The sequence below is a fragment of the Falco peregrinus genome, chromosome Z (genome assembly GCF_023634155.1).
Source record: "Falco peregrinus isolate bFalPer1 chromosome Z, bFalPer1.pri, whole genome shotgun sequence".
NCBI lineage: Eukaryota > Metazoa > Chordata > Aves > Falconiformes > Falconidae > Falco > Falco peregrinus.
Window position 1 is genome coordinate 73,580,032 of NC_073739.1, and position 20,924 is coordinate 73,600,955.

The 20,924-nt window shown below is 43.9% G+C and overlaps 1 protein-coding gene across 3 annotated transcripts in view; it reads left to right on the forward strand.

Annotated features, from left to right (window-relative positions):
• The window catches only part of PDZD2 (PDZ domain containing 2), a 204,902-nt gene that overhangs the window by 169,346 nt on the left and 14,632 nt on the right, over positions 1-20,924 (forward strand). For 2 of the 3 annotated variants that reach the window (XM_055790933.1, XM_055790935.1), the window contains 11 exons: positions 1,095-1,209; positions 2,910-2,983; positions 3,149-3,374; positions 4,418-4,535; positions 6,780-6,912; positions 10,094-10,175; positions 10,975-11,078; positions 11,842-12,010; positions 13,211-14,001; positions 15,116-15,260; positions 17,278-20,860. In XM_055790933.1, the coding sequence (XP_055646908.1) occupies positions 1,095-1,209; positions 2,910-2,983; positions 3,149-3,374; positions 4,418-4,535; positions 6,780-6,912; positions 10,094-10,175; positions 10,975-11,078; positions 11,842-12,010; positions 13,211-14,001; positions 15,116-15,260; positions 17,278-20,860 (5,540 nt within the window). The remainder of the gene's footprint in view (positions 1-1,094; positions 1,210-2,909; positions 2,984-3,148; positions 3,375-4,417; positions 4,536-6,779; positions 6,913-10,093; positions 10,176-10,974; positions 11,079-11,841; positions 12,011-13,210; positions 14,002-15,115; positions 15,261-17,277; positions 20,861-20,924) is intronic. The other variant, XM_055790934.1, reaches the window with a different exon arrangement.

The window sequence follows — 20,924 nt, forward strand, 5'->3', positions numbered from 1 at the left end:
GCACAGGGGAGCTAAGATGCTTCCTTTCTGGAAGTTAGTAATGTCTTATCAAATTACTAGAAGCTTATAACTGTGGTGGTCTACTTTATATTCACAGAGTAAAACAAAAGAGCTGGTTGTTGTATTGCGTTGTAAACACGGTGTTAGTGCCTGCCCTGGCAGCATCCCTCAGCTGGAGAGCACTGCCTGAGGCGCTAGTAATAACCGTGTTTTCAGATCACTGAAGCACAACAGCTTTCCACTTCTTTTGTCCACCTCGTCTGTGACTTTTCTCTTTATTCTGTAAAATGCGTGTACAGCAGTGACAAAAGGAGAAATGGGGGGTGGGGGTGGGTAGGGAAAGCAGGGCAGGATGGATCAAGGAAGTGATTTTGCTGGGAAGTAATTCAGCAGAAGGGGGAGAGGTTCATTCTGCTGTGCTCATCCGTTCCCTGATCAGCTTCACAAGATGGTCCCACAGCCAGCCGGGGCAGCACAGGGGCAAGAGCTAACAGATGGAGCCCTTGGGAATGTATTGATCTAGATTTATTTAAATACAACGTGGTACATGTCTCCAGAATAATTAAAAATGTACATGTGCATGGCAGCACCCCCACACCAGCCCCCTTCCCGCTACATTCCTGACATTACAGCACTGACCTTATGTCATGTTCTTAAGCTTTTCTTTTTCCTGAGGAAATGCAGGATCTGTGACAGCAGAGAAAACTGCAGTTAATCTTGGATATAGATGTCGGGGTGGGAATCTACTGTCTGTCAATTTAAAAGCAGTGTGTTACAGTTTGTAAAATGGGAATAGGATAACACAAAGCCATTGACCCAGTGTTTAAAAAAAAAAAAAAACAAAAAGTAATCTCAAAATAGCATATTTGCTATTTCAGCTTGAGGTGTCTGCTGCTACTTTTTGGGCTCATGTGTGTTAATATTAGAGTGAAAATAAATGAGGAAATGCAAGCAGAGGGTAAGATGGCAATGCAATTCATCCCAAGCTTTTAAGTTTTCATCTTTCCTTTGTCTTGTATGTTGTGGGCAATCTTTCTCACACAGGTGATAACAGTAAGGTACCTGACGTGCATCTTCTCCTCCCTTTTCTGTAGGGTCTTGGATTCAGCATTGTAGGAGGTCAGGATTCTGCTCGTGGACGCATGGGGATTTTTGTGAAGACTATATTCCCAAATGGAGCAGCGGCTGCTGATGGAAGACTTAAAGAAGGTATGGTAAAGAGAATCCAACTGCATGTAAAGGACCACAGTGGGTTGTTATTTCAGTCCAGCAGAAAAATTCAAGTACAGCTTTATTTAGGCACCTGGCCATCAGCAAGAGGCTGTGGAGGATGTAACACACCCTGTTTGTCCATCCTGGGGAAGATCACAGCAGTTAACTTGATTATATTGCATACTGAGAAGGGGAAACTACAGCATGATGGATTTTGCTTTTTTTTTCCCCCTTCCTCTTCAGTGAACTTTATTTGCCCAAGCCATAAGCTGCAATTCTTCAGCTGGAGAGGGTCATTGATAGCAGTGAAACATATCTATCCAACCAACATCTGGATTAGAGGTGCTGGTCCAAGAAGGGGTTATACAGACAGACATGCTTGGGAGAGGCTGTTTTGGCACCTTGTGCTTTCTGAGCCTCTTGGTATGATTTTGACATAAATCAACAAGAGTCACAACCAGAAAAAGAAAAGAGGGTGGATGGCATTGGCAGTAAGATCACCCGGCTAGTTAAAATCAGGATATAGCTGCTTCTCTATTACTGTTTTTCCAGTCTTGATCTCAGAGTTGGACGTATAGCCAGCTCTGTGTGTTTGCACCCGGGTCCGAGTGCTGTGCCAGACAGACAGACTCCTACGCACTGTTGAAAATACAAAGTGACCACGAGTTTAGAGTGGTGGTTTACAGCTCTTCTGCAGGGGTTGCGTTACTTCTCTCCCACAGAAGGCTGCTCCTCTGTTACTTTTCTCAAGCTGCTCCTGTGTTACTTCTCTCCTTCTCATATCATCATTCCCCTCTTTACATCTCATCACGCTTGTTGTATGTGAGGCAGCTTTTGGTGCCAACTCTCACACTTGCTGCCAGAGGGAAGCTCGCGTCCCTGCAGCATGGGCTGTGCACTCGCCATGGGAAGGCAGTAAGTAGGCAGCTGTCTCATAAACCCAACAAGCCTTTGCAGGTTATTCAGAGCTTGCATACTTCCCCCTCACCACCCGTCCTGGGGGCTAGGAGGGGAGAGGAGGTGTAGATTTGGCTGATGACATTGCCCCATCTAATTTTGCACAGATGCAAGTAAAATTGCAGAAAATGGATCTGGATCATGCTGACACTGCTTTTAATAAAATAAAGGTAGATCAACACAGCTGGGTGTAAGTAGTAAGACCCAGAGCCTGGAAGTAGGTAGAAATGTGACAGGACATGTTTGTTGGGGTGAGAAGGGCATTTACTATTGCAGTGTGTGGCCTACATGCTTCTCCATCCACAGGCATTTAGTAAGAGGACAGTGGATGCAAAGTTAGTTTTCTCTGAACAGGCTTTGGAGTGATGTGCTGTAGTGTTTCGCTTAGATTCTCAGTTCTCCTGTTGATGCTCACAAAGGAAAGGGAATTTGGACTTTGTGTTAGGAGCATCTATTTTCAGACTTTAGTTAAAATCTCTAGCATTTTCAGCTTGTTCGTTAGTATGAGAATACCAAATTAGGGAACCCTGCTGAAGAACAGTCTTTACTCTGCTAATTCATCACTATTAACTTATAAAGGCATTAGGACAAATGAAAATAAACTGAGAGCAGTAAAAAGCTTTTTACTGAATTGTTAATTGGAATCCTCATAGTAGTGGGTCACCTTATGTATGGGAGATGTTTTTTACATCTCTGTAGTCTGTATATTGCTGACTTCATTTTTTCTATCTAATTACCAGGGGATGAAATCCTAGAAGTTAATGGAGAGTCTCTACAAGGACTGACCCATCAGGAGGCCATTCAGAGGTTTAAGGTAACATGGATGTAGTAGAGGAGAGATTCTTGCTCCCCTTCGTCCAGTGCTATTTCATACCTTCAGCTTTATATTCTTTTGTTGCCACAATTTACAGTATGTGGGTTTATTGGCAAATGTTTGTGTATCGTGTTGCCTTATTGGGGTTCTCTGACATCTCTGCAGCAACTCAAGAAAGGTGTGGTGACCCTGACAGTTCGTACGCGGCTGCGCAGCCCAAGCCTCACACCCTGTGTGACTCCTACCTTGCTGAGCCGCTCCAGCTCCCCCAGCTCCAGTGCTAGTGGTGGTATGCTGGTCCCTGGCCCCGACGAAGCAGATGGTTCCTCCTCCAGCCGCAAAGGACCTGGCCCAAAGGACCGGATCGTCATGGATGTGACACTCAATAAAGGTGAGGGTCCATTGAAAAGAGCTTGGAGAACAAATCCCTGCTTCTTCAGGGAGTTTTGGGGAATAGACTAGAGACACTAATATCCAGGGCACCCTGTCCTTCTGATCTTGAACCACAGGATAGGGGAGAAAAACAACCTCTAAAGCAAAAACTTCTGAAGAGTTCCCCCTTCCATGTTTTGCTGCTCCAGAGTCAGCAGACTCTTGTGGCTACCAGTCACTGTCCATGCTGCTGGAAGAGTCAGGCTGCAAGATACCAGGCAAAATGTGAATTCACCTCTTGGCAGCCCAGATGGCTATGCCCTTCTGGTAAAGGGCAGCGCTAGGGAAGGCAAAGCCATGCAGAGTGCTCAGAATTGCCTAGATGAGCTGTTTGAACTCCTGCCTGAGGGTTGCACTTATCATCAATAATTGCACAAGATAAACGTGGAGCATATGCTATATGTGGTGGGACAAGTATGTTGATTTTAAAGGCTTAAAATGTGCTGATTTTAAAGGTCAGATTAAAAATTTGGAGAGAGAAAATAAGATGCCCAGCAATTCCTGCTTTAGGAATGCTGTTACCTGAAAACAAACAAAGGTGAAATTGGACAGAGGTAATGGCTGAACCAGCGATAACGTCTCACCTTTCTTCACGCAGCTTAGCTGAGGAATGGCATGCAGATATTTAACAAAAGAGAGTAGTGTGGCTGGTAGCATCTTCTGTGCTCACGTTTTTCTGCAGTAAAGTGATATCTTTACTGGATTGCTGCCCCTACTCCTTTGTGCCTTGGACCAGATCAGAACTGGTGTGACATTTCCAGGCTGTTCCCACGGCACACAGAAAAGTTGCTGGAAGTGATGGATCTCAGAAAACAGTTGGCATCAGATATTTTCAATCCTAATTTCCACTGTTGGTCTTGGCTTCCTGCCTTAGTGCACCTAAGGCCAGCTCTGAAACAATACATGAGTCTTGGTCTCAGATGGGACGTGGGAACACAAACACTTGTGTGTCCTGTGTGATTACAATCTACTACTTTTCTTTGTACTTTTTGTTTTTCACAGAGCCAGGGGTTGGGCTCGGCATTGGTGCCTGTTGTCTCACGCTGGAAAACAGTTCTCCAGGGATATACATTCACAGCCTGGCCCCAGGATCAGTGGCTAAAATGGATGGCAGATTAAGGTTAGTTAAAGCAGAAATGTGCTGGTGTGGTTTTGCAATAAAATTGATTGAGACTTTGTTTTCACCAATTGGTTGTTGTAGCAGGAAGGGGATTTATGCTTAAAGAGTTCACCAAAAAGAAAACATTTAAATAAAGACATTCCAAAGTGGTATTAAATATCCAGGAAACACCATTCTCTGTGCTGGAAGCAGCACAATCATTAAGGTTTGGGTTGGTCTTTTTTTCAAATTCTGTATACAGAAAGCTGAACCTAATAGCACCCTTTGAGAAAGGGGAGCAGCAAGCGGTACAGCCTCATATCTTTTTATTAGAGCTGCAGCGAGAAACCCCAGACTGGGAGGAAATTTGCAGAGCTCTGCTAAAAGCTCAGTCACCTGAAACTCTCTTAAAAAGAGCTGGGGGAGATGTTCTTGCAGCTGACTGTGCCCATGGCTGCAGCAGCAGTTTTTTGCCCTCACTGTCAGTCTGGCAAGATTGCTGCAGGCTGACCTGCCTGTCTCATTTGTTCTTCCATGGAGTTTGGATGTCGTTAAGGAACCATAAGAAAGAGAAATAATCATTCCTAGGGTTCCTTTGTGCTTTACGTATTATTAAATGACAGAAAATTATTTGCTGTTCCTGTCCTGGAGGCTTCACTTTTAAAAACTATTGGAGGAAATCTTCCACCTTTCTGCATTTCTGCATAAATGCTGGTGGGCAGTGGGAGCATCCCTTGGGAAGGGAGGCTGTACTGAAGACCCACTGGGACTGTGTGATCCAGCTGAATGTCTAGCATGAGCACTGGTGCAGAGAGGCTGAGCAAATACCTTACTTTCACATGAGTAGAGTGCCTTTTGTTTCCTTGTTCACCAGGAAAACTGTGATAGAGTAATTTGGTTGTTTTTTATTTTAATAAGGGAAGAAGATAATTTTATGGTGGCATCCTTGCCAAAACCCTTGGAAGTTCCTGCCATATGGAAATGTCTATAGGAGACAGTATTTAATGTTAACTTGCTTTCTTGTAAGACTCTTTGGAAAAGATTGCAGTGCTGGTTGTGCCTATATAACAGCTGTATCATGTATTAGGTTTAAGTGATTGATTATATCCAGGCATGCTTCCCAGATTTCTAGCTTGCTTCTTTGAGACATTGCTTCTGTTGTCCCATCAGTGGTTTATGGCTCCATAAGCCAAAACTTAGGGGATGGTTTTGATTTTTGGAAAATTTCATTAATCAAATACTGGCTTTGCAATACCAGGAGAGGTTTGAGTCCAGCCTCTCCATATCTGAGCTCCCTCTCTCCATCATGTGCCTGTGTAAGTTACTCCATTTGTGTAATTTCTAATAGCTGTGTAAATCTAAAAGATGGGCAGGGCAGCAGCATGTTTACACAACCAATGGGTCACCCTTTGCTTTCCTAAGCCTGTACCAGAAGTACAGGTAGGTGAAAGCTGCCACATGCAATTACCATTTTGCCGTTGGTGTGTGGACTCACACCGCAAAGTCATTTCCATTGTCTCAAGTAGCCCAACATAAATCAGCAGTAGTAGGTTATTTGAGAGTATCTATTTAAAGCAAGTGCTTTAGTAATTATGGAGAATGCTTTAATGATATCCCTAGTTGATGGTCTTTTCTTTTGAATAGTTCCAGATGTCTGAGCACCATGAGCAAGAGTTAAGAAATTGGGAAAACAAAACTAAACAATCTGTGCTTTCCTTTCAGAAGAGGGTTTTGTTGTTGTTGTTGTTTGTGGGTTGTTTTTTTTTTTTCCTTTTAATGGGTTCTGTATGTGAATTTGAAGCAAATACAGGCTTATCACGCTCAATTTTTTCCTGGAGTAATTTCACAAACTCGTATCTGAATCGTGAATTTCTTATCGGTATTTGTGTTAAGTAATTCAATATGATAGGAAGAAACACCCCATCTGAATCTAATTTTTCCTCTTCTGTGCTCAGTAAGTATCTGAATGCAGAACTGGAACTGAAATTTGCTTTCACCATGGTCCAAATGCAGCCAATTTTGTCTGTTGATTTAATAGGGTTTGTAGCACTGACAGTAAGTGCAGAAGGGATCTCTGGACCTCCCTCATGAAGTCAACAGGACTTAAAGCATTCACGTCACTGGGAGCAAGAGCAAAACTGGCTTCTATGCAAGGCAGATCTTTTCCAGGCGCTTGTATCTTTGAAAAAGCTTGGCCATCAGTTGAAAGCACACATGTTTTTGTAAAAGACGGTTGTGATTAACTGGCTCAATGTCTCTCTGCAGTCGGGGTGACCAGATCCTGGAGGCAGATTCAGTGAGCCTGCGTCATGCAGCATTAAGTGAAGCCTATGCCATCCTGAGTGAATGTGGTCCAGGTCCAGTGAGCTTAATCATTAGTCGGCACCCCAACCCCAAGGTAAGGAGAAAATGTGCTAGTGTGTCTGGGTGGTTTTCATCTGGCACTGCAATTTGAGTCTTGCTGTCGGGAAAGCGATGAAGAATATTGGATTTTTCTATGGCATGTGTTGTGCAAGAAGTCAGGGTTGTAATGATGCCTTCCAGTTTTGTAAGCGTAGCAATGCTGGACTGTCCCTGCTGCTTTTCACTTAGTCACCCGCTGATCAAATGCATTTTTCCTGGAACTACTCGAGTGAAGTGTTCCCATCTTTCTTGGTACCAAGGACTTGGTCTCTGGACCAAATGGCAATGAAATATGGCACAAGTCCTCTTTTAAAAGTTACTTTGCAGTTATTTGTCTTTGAGTAGAATATAATTTAGAGCCAGGAATATAAATATCAATGGATTGAACTGATCAATTGTAATAAAGTAGTAGGAATACTGTTTTGAAAAAAGTTAAATCTGTCCAAAGATCAAAGTCTTCTTTCAGGAATTAAAAAGTGAGAATCTGGAATGTACTGCTACTGTGAAATCTGTGCAAGGGCAATTTGGAAATGACGTTGTGTTTACAAAGTATTTTCAGAGTATTTTCAAACAATTTTTAAAAATTGGTGGTAGAAGATAAAAAGTCTTTTAACCAAGCTATAGGGAATAACAACTTCTTTTATTTCAATATTTCAAAGAATTTCGTGAGTGTATAAGACCTTCCTGTTTAAACAGGAATGAAGCTGTAAAAATATTTGCATTAGTAGGTCTAGAGAGCTCTGACTTTTAAACTCATAACTACAAATGGAGGCCTTAATAAAGCCATATCTAGGAGAACTCAGGTTTCTTGTTTTATAATTAATTGCATATTTTCCACTAAATCAAATATACGAACAATAGGCAAATAGGGGTCTACTGCCCACGGTTTATTATCACTGCTGCAAGACCTTGTGCTGCTAAAAAGAAAGGGGCTGTGGTTCTGTTACTTAAAGGTAAGCATGGAGGAGGTAAGAATTGGGCTTGTAGCCTAAGATAACAGTATTTCTAGGGAGTCAGTATGCTGTGCTGAACCAGCCTGATGGTTCAATTTGATTGCATTATTAAAGCATACAGACTTTATGAAGAGTATAAGGAGTATGATGTAAAAACTCCATGGAGAGAAGCCTGCCCTCTCTCCCCTGTCCTTCGTTTTCTTGTGGTGGTGGCTTGAAAGCCAATGAGTGACCTAACCAGGTATCTGCTGAGAAGATGAACTGAGTTAAGCTAATTGCTTGCTATTACTTAGTAACAGAGGGAAACTATTAAGTGGCTCCTATTACGGTTTTCCATAAGTAATATTTAAAATGACAACAAGTCCTTTGCCAAGAAATGCTAAGAAAAGCTAAAAGTTGAGCTGCAGAGACCCTAAAGAATTTTTTCCTCCCAGGCAGTTTTGAATCTACAGTTCCTCATAGCTGGATCTCTGAAAGAGTATCCATAGGGGGACCCATATTTGTCATTATGTCACTGTTACCCTTTGTCTGACAGCACTGGGGGTTCTAAAGAGGTGTGTGGGTTATTTTATTAGCTCTTCGTAATACCCCAGCCTGCAGATTGCAGTTACGAATTACCTTGTCCGTTCCAGTTTGATCTGCCTGAGGCATAGGGGATACTAAAAAAAAACCAAATTGGCAGAGCTTCCAGAAGTATGGATTTTTGATTAGCTTTAAACAAATTTAAAATAATAAAAATAAATAAATAAATGCAGTCTGCCTAGCACCTAGTTTTACTCCTGGGACATTTTGTACCCAAAGGTTTGTAGAGTACTGGAGCGTACTTGGTCCATATCCTCTAAGAACTCCCTGTGCCTCAGGAGCCCAGAAGCTTTTGGTTTACTGTAGGGTCATGCCACAGGCTGAAAACAGAGGCGTATTTCTATAAAGGCTCATGTTGTTTTGGACATTTTTATACTTAATGTCTCATTTTATGACTCAAAAGGTCCATAGTACATTTTGTTGCTGAATATGTTCACTTAGGTGTTTTTATGTACTTCCAAGAGAAATACCACAAATTTTTTTTTCTTCTTGTTAATCTGAGTGAATGTGGCATTTAAACTATGTTTAAACGGCTGAGTTTGCTTAGGAATCTTTCAAATCTTCACGGTTCAGAAAGATTCAAGTTTCTGGTCTCTATTTATGCTGAATTTTAATTCATGTAAAACAATGTGCATAGCAATTATTTTTGACAGAATTAACTTGCTTTCTGTTTTTAGATATATATTCCTGCAGACTAGCTGTTCCTGTTATAAAATTATGTGGAGTTTTCCAGTAATAAGAATTAAGTGCATGGCAGTAATTCAGGACAAAATTAGCAAATACGGTAAACCAGTATTTATTCTTAAACCAGAGGAACATTAATTACCAATTACTGACTTAGAGTTTTCTTTTTAAAAGCAAGGAGAAATGAAAATTAAAAAGACAGCTAGTATCGTGGGAAGTCTGGTATTCTTCCGGTAGGTTAAGTGTAGAGTATCTTCTGTTGCTGATGTATGCTTGTACAAAGCAGTCTTTGTCTATTTTAAAGTAATATTTTCTTGATAAATCAATGTACAGCACTTAATTGAGTTAAAATTGTGCTGTAATGGCTTCATTTGATTTCTTTAAGTCTGTTGCTGTTTTATTTGTTTGCATAATGTGGCACTTGGACGTGGTTTTCATTAAGTCAGCAGGCTTCTGCCTCCTGGTTTCTGCGGGAGAGTGGCATGGAGGGAGTCTGAATCAGGGGACCAGGACGTAGGAGCTGTCAACTAGGTCTTAGAATCATAGGATGGTTTGGGTTGGAAGGGACCTTAAAGACCATCTAGTTCCAACCCCCCTGCCACAGGCAGGGACACCTTCCACCAGACCAGGTTTCTCAAAGCCCCATCCAGCCTGGCCTTGAACACTTCCAGGGATGGGGCATCCACAGCTGGTCTGGGCAGCCTGTTCCACCGTCTCACCACCCTCACAGTAAAGGATTGTTTCCTAATACCTAATCTGAATCTGTCCTCTTTCATCCTAAACCTGTTACCTCTTGCCCTATCACTGCATGCCCTTGTAAAAAGTCCCTGTTCTTTGCTGCATCTTTAAAATAGTAGCATATCTGAAACAAACCATGTATTTGTAGTGGTAAGGGGTCAGAATTTCTTCTTCATTTCACCTACCAGTTTGATCTTTGGTCTTCCACTTCAACTTTAGGTTTCTGAGCAGGAGATGGATGAAGCAATTGCACGTACTACCCACCGAGAGAGCAAAGATGCCAGCTCCTCTCACATCACAGGTAGCAGCATGTTCTCTCTTAATATGTGTCCTTTTCCATATGCGGGAATGTTTAAGGATATGCTCTTGGGTTGCCAAAAGGTGGTTGCTCTGTCCTCTCTTCCAAGATGAATGAAAAGCAGAATGGCCCAGCAGGGGAGGAGCAGGAGGAATCGACTCCATCTGTGTACACTTATCCATGTAGATGGCAAAAAAAAAAAGAGAGAGAGAGAAAGTCTTGTGTCCATTTGAAAAAGTCCAGATACTATTACTGGACTATATGTTTTAACTCCATTTTAATCTTTGGGGTCATGTCAAAATGTGTGCTCTGGCATTTGTCTGATGTTTTTGAACTCCAGACTTAACGCTTTCTAAAATCTTAGGGATGAAAGAAAACTCTTGGCAATGACAGTGACTGGTAAGGTGATTTTTAGACAGAAATGTTGCATTTGTAATTATCCTCTTCATATCTGTGTTAGCTAAGACCTCTTTTGAAGTAGACCTTGCCAGTGGCTTATTTGTCTTTCAAAGTTGCACCTAGTCAGCAGCATGCTCCAGCGGGTAAGGAAGACCTGCTCATCTCTTGTTCATAGCTCTGTCCTGGTCCTGACTGGCATGGCATGTAATAATGTTCTGCCTTATCTGAGGGACAGCTTGTGAAATGTTAAAAAAAAATATCTCACTTTAGGAAAGCAATTCAGATAATAAGTAAGTGGGATTAAATGCGGCCAGCCCCCAGCTCAGAAGGTGAATGAGGAGCTTGTTTGGGTATATGGACCACAACCTTAATTTTTGGCATCTAACTAAGCTGTGTTTAACAGGAGCTGTACAAAAAAGTCCATCTCCTAGTGTGAAGGCCAAACAAGGAGAGACCTCATCTCCCCTCAGCTGGACTATGAAACGCTTCCTGGAGCCAGCAAGCCGGGTAAAGGGATTAGATGCAATAATAACAGTCTACTTCAAATTCAGCTTTTAGTGAAGCTCCTAGTTGATCAAGGACTTCAAAACCAAACCTTTATACTCCTTCTCTGTCACATGGGCTCAATAAAAGGGTTTGTTTCTTACATCATGTTTTAAATCATGACAGCAGCAAGCTTCTGTTCGTCTGTGTGGCTACAGCCTTTGGGAGCAATGTGCGAAGCATGCCAGTGAAGGCTGTGGGTTCCCACCTCCTGCCACCTTGAAGGCACCCCTGCTTTGTTTGGGACAGAGATGAAGTTAGCAGGAGAGACCTGAGCCTCTGGGCAGAAGGCTGAGGGCTTGTTCTCTCTGTATAACCATTGCAGTGGAAAAATCTCTGGCATTCCTGGGAAAGCCAAAGCAGCTGTGCAGACTGTGTCCAGAGGTACAAACCCTTCCCTTCGCTTAGTGCAGAAGGTGTATAAAGGCAATTACACAATTGAATGGTTTCATCCCTTGTTTCTGCATTGAGCTACACCTGCATAGTAGCGGGATTTGGATTCCCTTTTTATTTATTATACTGGCTAAAACTGTATTGATGTGCAGCATTTCAGCCATCCAAGTCTGACAGTTTGCCTCTCAGTATACTGACGAAGTCCTCAGGTTTTAAAATTGGCTTTAAACTTCCTTTATCGATACGGGAATGTGAGTGGAGTTTGTGGTGCTTTGTATGCAGACAGGGGCTTTAAGCATCAATGATGGTGAGTCACCAGACACACTTCTTTCAGCAGGGATCTGTCAGCTCCGAGGCAGAGCTTTCCCAGTACTTCTCTCACGATGGTACAAGCCAGCTCCCATTTTCTGATGTTGTAACTGGCTCCTGTGACGATGAGCAGCTCCATCAGAAGAACAGAAACAGTTTGTTGGATGATGGATCACTTCTTCCTGGCAACCTGAGTAAGCGACGGAAATGTGTCTGGTCATTTGGCTAATGTGGGGAGAGTCACTGAGCACTGGTTTGCTTTATAAGAGAACTACAGTGATTCCTGTGCTGGCAAGAAATGCTGGGCAGTGTAGTGCAAGCCAATGCTGATCATATGAAATTCTGGGAGACAGAAAGGGGTTCACAACAATGCACATAAATGCCCGTTTCCATGGTACTTTGTCCAAATTGCTGCTCTGATTATGTGAAAATTACTTCTAGTTGATTGGTTTGGCCAAAACTAGTTTGACAGTGCTACAGGATTTTTTTTTTTCAAATGACTGGTGATCGTCTAATTGATTACATTTAAATGAAAGTGTTCATAGCTGTCTCAAATACACAATTTCAAAATGTCACATAAAGCAGTGTAAAAACAACAAATGTTAAATTTGACATCAGATTTTGCATATGCTTCTTTCTTCCCATAGTAACTGAATGAAATAGTCCTAAATTTCCTTACTGACATGCACATGATCTCAAATTCAAAGGCTATTATATTTTTTCTCCCTTTCCTATGCTTCTCAAGTATATTCTCTTTGTATACAGCTTATTTTTCTGTGGAAATTAATTATTTAATTTAGTTATCTGTAAATTAATTAATTACATTATTTAATGTTTTGATTTAAAATTAATTATTTAAAACATTTTTGCAGTTTAAAATACCCACCAAACAAAGCAAAACAAAAAAACTTTCTACAAAATAAGATGCAGTTCTTTCTGAGAAGGTTGTGGAAAGGATTCTTGGGTTTATTAGTCTTTAATTTGAAACTGATTGTCATGTGCTTGTGTCTTTGTTCAGGAAAGCATTTGTCACTCTTTTTTTGCATAGATTTAAGCAAAATGTGAAAGAAATTCAGTTGTTTAAAGTAAAATACACATGTGAATTTGCATCCCTTTCTTCTTTGGGTCATAGTCATAATTTAGAAATAAACTGAAAATGGAACCAGATGTGCCATGAACTGATTTTGGGAATTACCCATAAATTGTAGTGCTATCTGCCATCCCTCTTGCTGTTTACCATAGTTAGGTGGAGGACCTGAAAAAAATGCTTATTTCTTTGTGAGGAAAGGTTAAACTTCCCCTGCAAGCAGAGCCACAAGTACTCTTCTACAGTCAGATGCATGATGTTAGAAATCATCTACAAATGCAATTAAAGCATAATTTTTTCCCCCTAGCTGCTAGAGAAGCAGGAGTGGCAAAAGCAAATGGCCTGGCTTCTCCAACTAGTGGGAAATCATCTGGCCTTCACAAGAAGCATGTGGAGTCTGTCCGACCCGGCATCCTCAGTGACAGCCCCAAATCTGCCCGCAGCCCCTTTCATCGACAGAGGAGGGTTGTTTTCTATGATGGTGACATTAGTGATGACGACGAAAGTTCCCACTTACAAAGAAGCCAGAGGGTCAAGACCCAGGAGGATGCTGGCATTGTCATTGCAACCTCGTCTGTAGAAATCGGTGATGAGACCCAGGATAGTGAGTCATCCAGATACAGCAGCATGGAGACATCTTCCCCTGTCTTCAGCAACTCTGTGGAGTCTGCAGACAGCACGCTGGAGCAAATTGACTCTCCTTTTTTCCCCATCATAGCATTTGATTACTCAAGCGTGCCTGAAGTTCGTCTTGGCAGCCTGAGTTTGAAGGAGCTCCGGGAAGCACAACTCGAATGTAAGAGATCGCCAAAACTTGAGCACAGAGCAGTCACAAGAGTGAAAAGCATGATGAGCACTGAGTGCCGAAGCCTTCACAGACACAGGACAGAGGAGCATGGCTCTTATAACAAGCCAGCTACAAAGACACTCCCCCACACAAAGAAGGGTGAAGCATCCGATGGGGCCAGGCAGGGCCAGGGTGAAATAGTCACTCTGGTTCGCAATGAGCATGAGTCGTTCGGCCTGGATTTGGAAATCCAGGCCATGCCCTTAAAGGTTGTTGTCACAGGGCTGCGGCCAGGTGGAGCAGCAGAAATGGTAATTTTTTAATTTGGGTTGCCTTGTCATGATTTGCTTTCAGTTTGCAGGTATGATGGTGATGATGATTTTTAATATTATTATTATTAAGCAGCAAGTGATCTGTTGCAAATAAGCGCAAGGGAGATGTTTGCTGGGCAAAACATCTCATCCTATATTGTTCTGAAGCTGCTGTTAAATTAAGTGTTTCTGATTCGGAAGCACACCCTGGCTGATTCAAGGCTAAGAAAGTCAAGAGGCAGACCTAATGAGATGGACTCGTCCCCACTCGCAGTCACAGTTTTGAGGAAATACTTGCTTCCTTTTTTTTTTTTTTTTTTTTTTTTTTATCAGGGGCAAAGACAAATTAAGTAAATCTTGGTCGCAAAAATGTTCATTATTTTATATGTACATATTCTTTTGTTACACAAATCTGGTACCAGGAGGGCTTAGGTGCTGGCCAGGTTTGCCAAGGGCCATGGTAGTACCCGTAACATATTGCTCTCCTGTGTCTCATACACATATTAGGATGGATACTTGCTTCATGTGGAATTGCTGATCTAGATGCAAAAGAAAGAGGAAGGAGGATACTCTGGTGTACAAAGCTGGATGTAGCATTTTTAATCTAGTCAGTGGCTACTATGGTGAGAGGGGACATGTTGTAGAAGTTTGAATTGGGCTGAGAGCTGTGGATTTGGGATTCTGTTCCTGTTTTTTTCTCTGTTTTACAGGGCAATGTTTAGAAACGTACTTAGGCTTTTACCTTAAGAGCAAGTCCCTGTCCAGTTTAGTTATTTAAATGTATCCCGTTGGTCCAGTAGGAGATTATGACCAGGAATATAATTCATATTATATGAGGGCTATGTTCTCCATCCTCATACCAATATCTCAGAAAAACCAGCAGCTCTTTTGACCTTCCTAGTTGAGATTGGTCATTAATTCCTTTCCTGGCAGAAGCACAGTCTGCTTTTTATTTAGGTATTGGCAAACTGACAGCAGTGGTACCTGTGCTCTGCAGTGATGTGAGATAGGGAATGTTGCTCCTAAGCCATTAATTGCTTCTCTGCAATCTTTGCCCTTGTGGCAGGGCTTCTAATGTGTATTTATAATTTCTTTGAATCTGTCATTGCATTAGGGATCAATGGGCAAGATGGCTGTAGGAGATGAGATTACCACCATCAACAGCATACCAGTCAGTAAGATGATGTACGAGGAAATTTGCTTGCTGATGCAGTGTCTTCCCACATCTGTAACCCTGGAGATCCAGAAAGCAGCATCAGGTGAGAGAGTAGTTTTTCTTTCGTACCATTTATTCTGAGTACCAGTGAAGAAAATTCCCTTGAATCAGATGGGTCTGATCTGCTGCTGGCCCAGCTTCCCACATTGATCCAGATTAAAAACACAGCACGCTGTGTCTGCATTGGTGAGCCAGGCAAAGCACTTCATCACCAAACCAGGCTTCAAAGTCCTCCCTGGCACTACAGTGAGGGGAGCAAACCTGCTCTCTGTGAAGCCGTCAAAGCTCCCTCTTACTTTATGTCCCTCTTGCCAGCATTTGCAGAGGTTTGGGTCATTACATGCAGACGAGAGCTAACTCACCAGTGACCTTGTGCTGAAACCCATTTTACTGCTATGCCCGTTCAGTAAATATGTGACCCGTTATAATCACATCTGTCCCTCTTAAATCTGAAGTTCAAGTAATGTTTTTATGAATGAACAGTAAAATAATAAGAACCTCCTTTCTTTCTCTTTCATGTGTCAGAACCCTCTAATGTGCAAAATAAAGAAGCAGAAAACCCAAGAAAACTAGGATCTTACCGAAATGTTTATTTGCATGTTTCTTACAAGAAGTTTTCTAGTTTGAGTTGAAGTATTCAGTACCTATTTAGTTTCTGCTCAGGGCTGATTTATGCTGCTACAACAATATATACATCCCCACAGACTTTACAAATTATGTGGTGTGGAAATGAGTGTTTGAAATAGAAAAGCATACTTTTCAAATTCAGGAAGAACATAATATTTTGCCTCATTCTAGCTTATGATCTTTTTTGTGTACCTATTAATACCTGGGAGCCTAAAGTGCTTCCAGATGCTTCAGTTTCAGTTGTTCTTTAAGGAATTCCTGGCTTGACAGGGTCCTGTTCTTTTTTCCTTAGATTGCTGTGGCTTTTACATACCCATGGCATTGGGATAGGGACACATTGACACTCCTTTATCAGGCAGCCTTTCTGCTTTACTCTTCACCTTGCCCTGCCCCACTGGCAGCGAAGAGGGGTCTCTTCAGTGTATGATCCAGCACGCTGAAGCAGGGCAGTACTTCGCATTCTAGGCTGGCTGCTTCAAATTTTTTTCTGGGATGTCTTCCCCTTTGACTCCAGGAGGAATCCACACTTCTTAATGTGGGTGCCTAAACTAAGTCGTGTGGATAATCCCACAGGTTTGTGCAAGGATTAGAGAGATGTGCTGGCAAGTTTGAATGAGCAGGAAAGGATCCTGACTCATGTGAATACACTGCTCCTTCTCCATGCACTCTCTGGGCCTCATCCGGTAGTAACTGGCCTCTGGAAGGCACCTTGAATGGGGGTGCATGTCCCAGAAGCAGTGTATAAAGGTGCAAGCAGATGCTTAGGGTGAAGTGCTGAAAATGAAAGAGCTGGAGAAATGGGTGAACAGGATATCAGTGCAGCAGTGACAAGGAGCCCAAGAGTGGGTTAAACATGTGTCGGAAGCCAAGAGAGGTCTGTGCCAGAAATCCTGTAAAGCCCATATGTTTAATGCGTGTATAATGTTACCCGTGCGTGTCACATTAAACACCTGCAGAAGTGCCAAGAGGATCAGAGTCAAGTTATTTATGCACAGCTTGTCACTGTGTTGTCTGTTCACCTTTGTTCGCTATGCCAGGGTTTTGTGTACTCTCTGCAATCTATTGGAGACATCTTCGATCAAACAATTAATGAGAAGTGGTACTGCTCAGCCTGACTTACTGCACACTGACAATTTGCTAGTTGGCTGCTTGACTGCTGAAATTTCCAAGATGAGAATTAAACAGATCATGACTACTCACCTTGGATAAGTGGATTGCTCCCTCCTGTGTGCTACTGAAATACACAGGGTTATGATTAATTTGAGTTGCTGTAAACATTGTTACAGACGAGGAGGAGTGCAGAGCAAAAGGAAAACATGTAGTATGACTATGTGGGTGTTTATTTTTGTAATAAAACCTGGTGTTTTGTATATCACTTCCTGCATCTGACAGGATTTTACCTTTTTTTCTTTATTATTTTTATCATGATGCAGCTGTCAGCAGATTTACAAACCTCATCCTGTCTCCAGGGGTAGACAGTCAAAATCAGGCCAATGTCAACAGCATCCTTGCAACTGAAGAACCACCAAGTGCTGGGAAGCGCGAGGGAGCGGGTTTGCAAAATGCTGGTGTCGTCTGTGCGGTGGAGAGGACAACACTGCCACCTGATGCCACGACCAAAGATGTGCACAGAGGTCCAATGAAAAGCAGCGGTACCGAGGACTGCTCTGCCATCCCCATCACTGACATCGATGACTTGCTCAGCCAAATGGGACCTCCCGAGAGCAGGGCTTCACGCACGCCGTCGAGAGCGGAAAGCCCCCTCCGAGATGAGTACACCACAATGTGCTGCTGTGGGACTGATGAAGGCTGTCCTGGTTCTGAGCCACAAGCAGCCAAGGAGGAGCTGCTGGAAAAAGCTGTGAATTGTGGAGCTAATGCACAAGGGGTTTTGGGGCTGTCTGTGTTGGACTCCATTAACACAGGCAAACTTTTTACTGTGAATAAAAACTCTTTAAATAACTATTCTAGGAATTTTAGCAGCTTAAATGAGGATGAGTTGCCTGCAGCAAACTCTCTGGAAGGTAAGAGAAGTGACCCATTTCCAAAGTCTATGTATGGGGCTGCGGAGGATTCTCACTCTGACGCAGAGTCTCTCACAGAAACCTTTGATAGTTCTAACGAGGTGTTGCTTGGGCTGTGCGCTGCTGCAGGTGCCCCTGCAGCCCGTACTGTAATGGAGTCAGATGAGGAGCAAATTGAGATTTGTTGCATGAACGATGAGCCACAAAAGCGCACACAGGAGCAGCATCTCACATCCGCAACAAACTCATCCTCTCTGTCCCTGCTGCACCTCCACAGTGGCAACATTTTGCAAACTGAGGACTGTGCCATGTGTGGGTCACTGGAGACAAGCATCAACAAACTAGGCTTGGAAGATCACGGCGGTCCCACTCCAGCTCCCTCACAGTGTTCAGATGTGTCCTCTGCATCCTTGTGTTCTCCTTCCTCAGTTCTCCTGCCAGAAAAAGACATCCTAAGGAATTCAGTCAGTATACCTGAAGTTTACTCTTTCTGTAACAATGGTGCCTTAAGTACAGAAGAACAGATGGGTTTGGGGAACAGTAACAGACATATGAAGTGCTGTGAGTCCATTGAAGAGGAAGGGTCTCTGCGCTGCAAAAAGATAAGCTTTTGCTCTGCTCGGAATGTTGGTGGCTTGGAGAGCAACTTGCTTGAGAAAGATCAGGATGAGCAGAGATCCAAATCTGAAAGCGAAACGGCAGTTGAGGACTGTGACCGTGCTGTTACAGTGAAGAAAGAAACCAACAGTTTGTCCAACTTGTCTAAAACAGACAGCAATCACGTGAATGCATTGTCATCAAGAGCAATATCACTCAGGTCTCCCTTTCCTGCTAGATCTAAAGATCCAAAGGCTAATACAACTCATGACTTGCCAGGGAAAAATGAGAAAATTAACTCTGTGACTTCAGGAAGGACTCCAAATGGGAAAGTCCAAAGCTCAGGCACAAATCACTGCAAAGGCACTGCAGTACCGCACAGCCCATCCTCTCAGAAAAAATCTTGTCAGGAGTCTAAGGGAATGACACACAAAAGTATAATGGACACCCTCTTAAATAACCAGAAGGCCAAAGCAGGACCAAAGCTAAAAGGGTTCACCATCAAAAGCAAAGCAAAGGCAAATTCAGATTCTTCTGGCACTAATCCTACCAAAGTCAGCGGGGCTGATCAGAAAAGGGCTTCTGTTTCTCCACAGCTGTCCCCCAAACTCCTGGGAAAGAAAACACCATTGTCGCGCAATTCACCTACAAACCCTGATGCTGGCAAGAGCATTTCAGCAGCCTCAAGGACTCTGAAGTCAGAGCTAGAAAATAAACCACCTATGGTCATACCTGAAGATTCACTTTTGCCTCTCTTGAATGGGACCGGCAGCCCAACAGCAAGCAGTGACGTGCAATGTGACTGTGGAGACCTGCAGCAGGCATGGGGAAAGCCAAAAGAAACACAAGTTTCTGTGCAGCTTGCAGTGTGTCATGATAAGGTGGATGATTTCAGAGCCAGAGACAGTCAGTCCAAAGTCACTTCATCTCCTCAGGGGATACCAAAAGCTGAATATGTGAAAGGGCAGATTGAGAACCCTGGAACAGGCCTGAATAGAATCAAGAGCATGTATAGTGCAGATGACCTTAGGCAATTAGATCTGCAAAAGGTGCAACCATCTGCTGGTGGCTCTTCATTGAGGTCCCGCTCAGTTCAGCAGGAGCAGCTGGAAGGGCAAGAGATCCAGCGCACTTTCATTGAGGTGAAGCTTTCCTCATCATCATCCTCTTCCTCCTCCTCCTCTACCTCTTCCTCACCAGCATCGTTTTTGCAGCTGCCATTGCTGGAGAAAGCAGAAGAGGTGAACACAGAAGCACCTCAGCTGACGGATGAGATGGGGACCATGCAATATTTCTCAAAAGCAGATACTGTTGGAGACAGAAACCTCTATGGTTTGTCAAAACCTGTGACAAGAACTTACTCGATGCCGGCCCAGTTATCAGGTCACTTGAGGGAAGATTGCCATGCTACTACAGAGGTTCATCCTGTGCAAGGCCCCCAGGGCCATGCTGCGGAGGAGAAATACCCGCAGGCAGAGATGGGGACGTTAAATATGGTTCATATGAATCTGCCAAATGGCCAGAGTGGCAAGGAGCAGGCACATGCCTCCAAAAGCACCCAGAGGGTCCATGACGTGTCTCACTCAGCCAGCGACACTAGCTACCCTACCGCCGATAAGCTGAGGAGCTGCAGGAGGAATTACTACTACTATGAGCTGAACTGGCCACATGAACCTGTCTCATCCTTCTCTGTCAAACAGAGGATCAAATCCTTCGAAAACCTGGCAAATTTTGACCGGCCTGTTGTGAAGGCCATCGATATACACTCAGCTGTGAGGTCCCCCCTCACCAGGAGGTCCTGTGGTGGGATGCCCACAGCAACCAGCCCTGCCGAGATGCCACGGGCCTTGCGGCGCAGCTTGAGCTCCTACGGCGGCAGCCCGAGCCCGGCCAATATGTCTGCCATGGCCAAGTCTCCCACCAGCGCAGAGCCCGTGTGTGTGGCGGAGGGCGGCAAGGGGGAAGGAAAGCCCCAGAGGAGCGCAGAGGGCAGCGCTGGGGCGGACACGGGCGCCTTTCCCCCCTCGGCCTCGCAGGCACGCCGCAGCCGGGGCCTGGGGCGGCCACCACTGTCCCGCTCCAGGCTGCGGGAGCTGAGGGCCCTCAGCATGCCCGACCTGGACAAGCTGTGCGGAGAGGGCTTCTCGGGGCCGCTGCAGCCCGCCTGCTTCAAGACAGAGCTGGAAATCACCCCCCGCAGAGCCCTCGGCACGCCTGCCCAGAGCGATGCAGCCCCGCTAGCCCACTGCGGCCCCGCTGCCACAGCTGGGGTGGGGACGGGTGCTGGCAGCCCTCGGGACAGCGGTTCGGGGACGCCAGGGTCTGCCTCGGATGATGACGTGCCCCATGGCAGCTCTCCACGTGGGGAATGCTCAGAAAACAGCTGGTCCATCAGGTTGGTGTCAGCTTTGCTACCGCTGTTCTGGTCCCCACAAACCCCTCCTGAGGCAAAGTTGCCC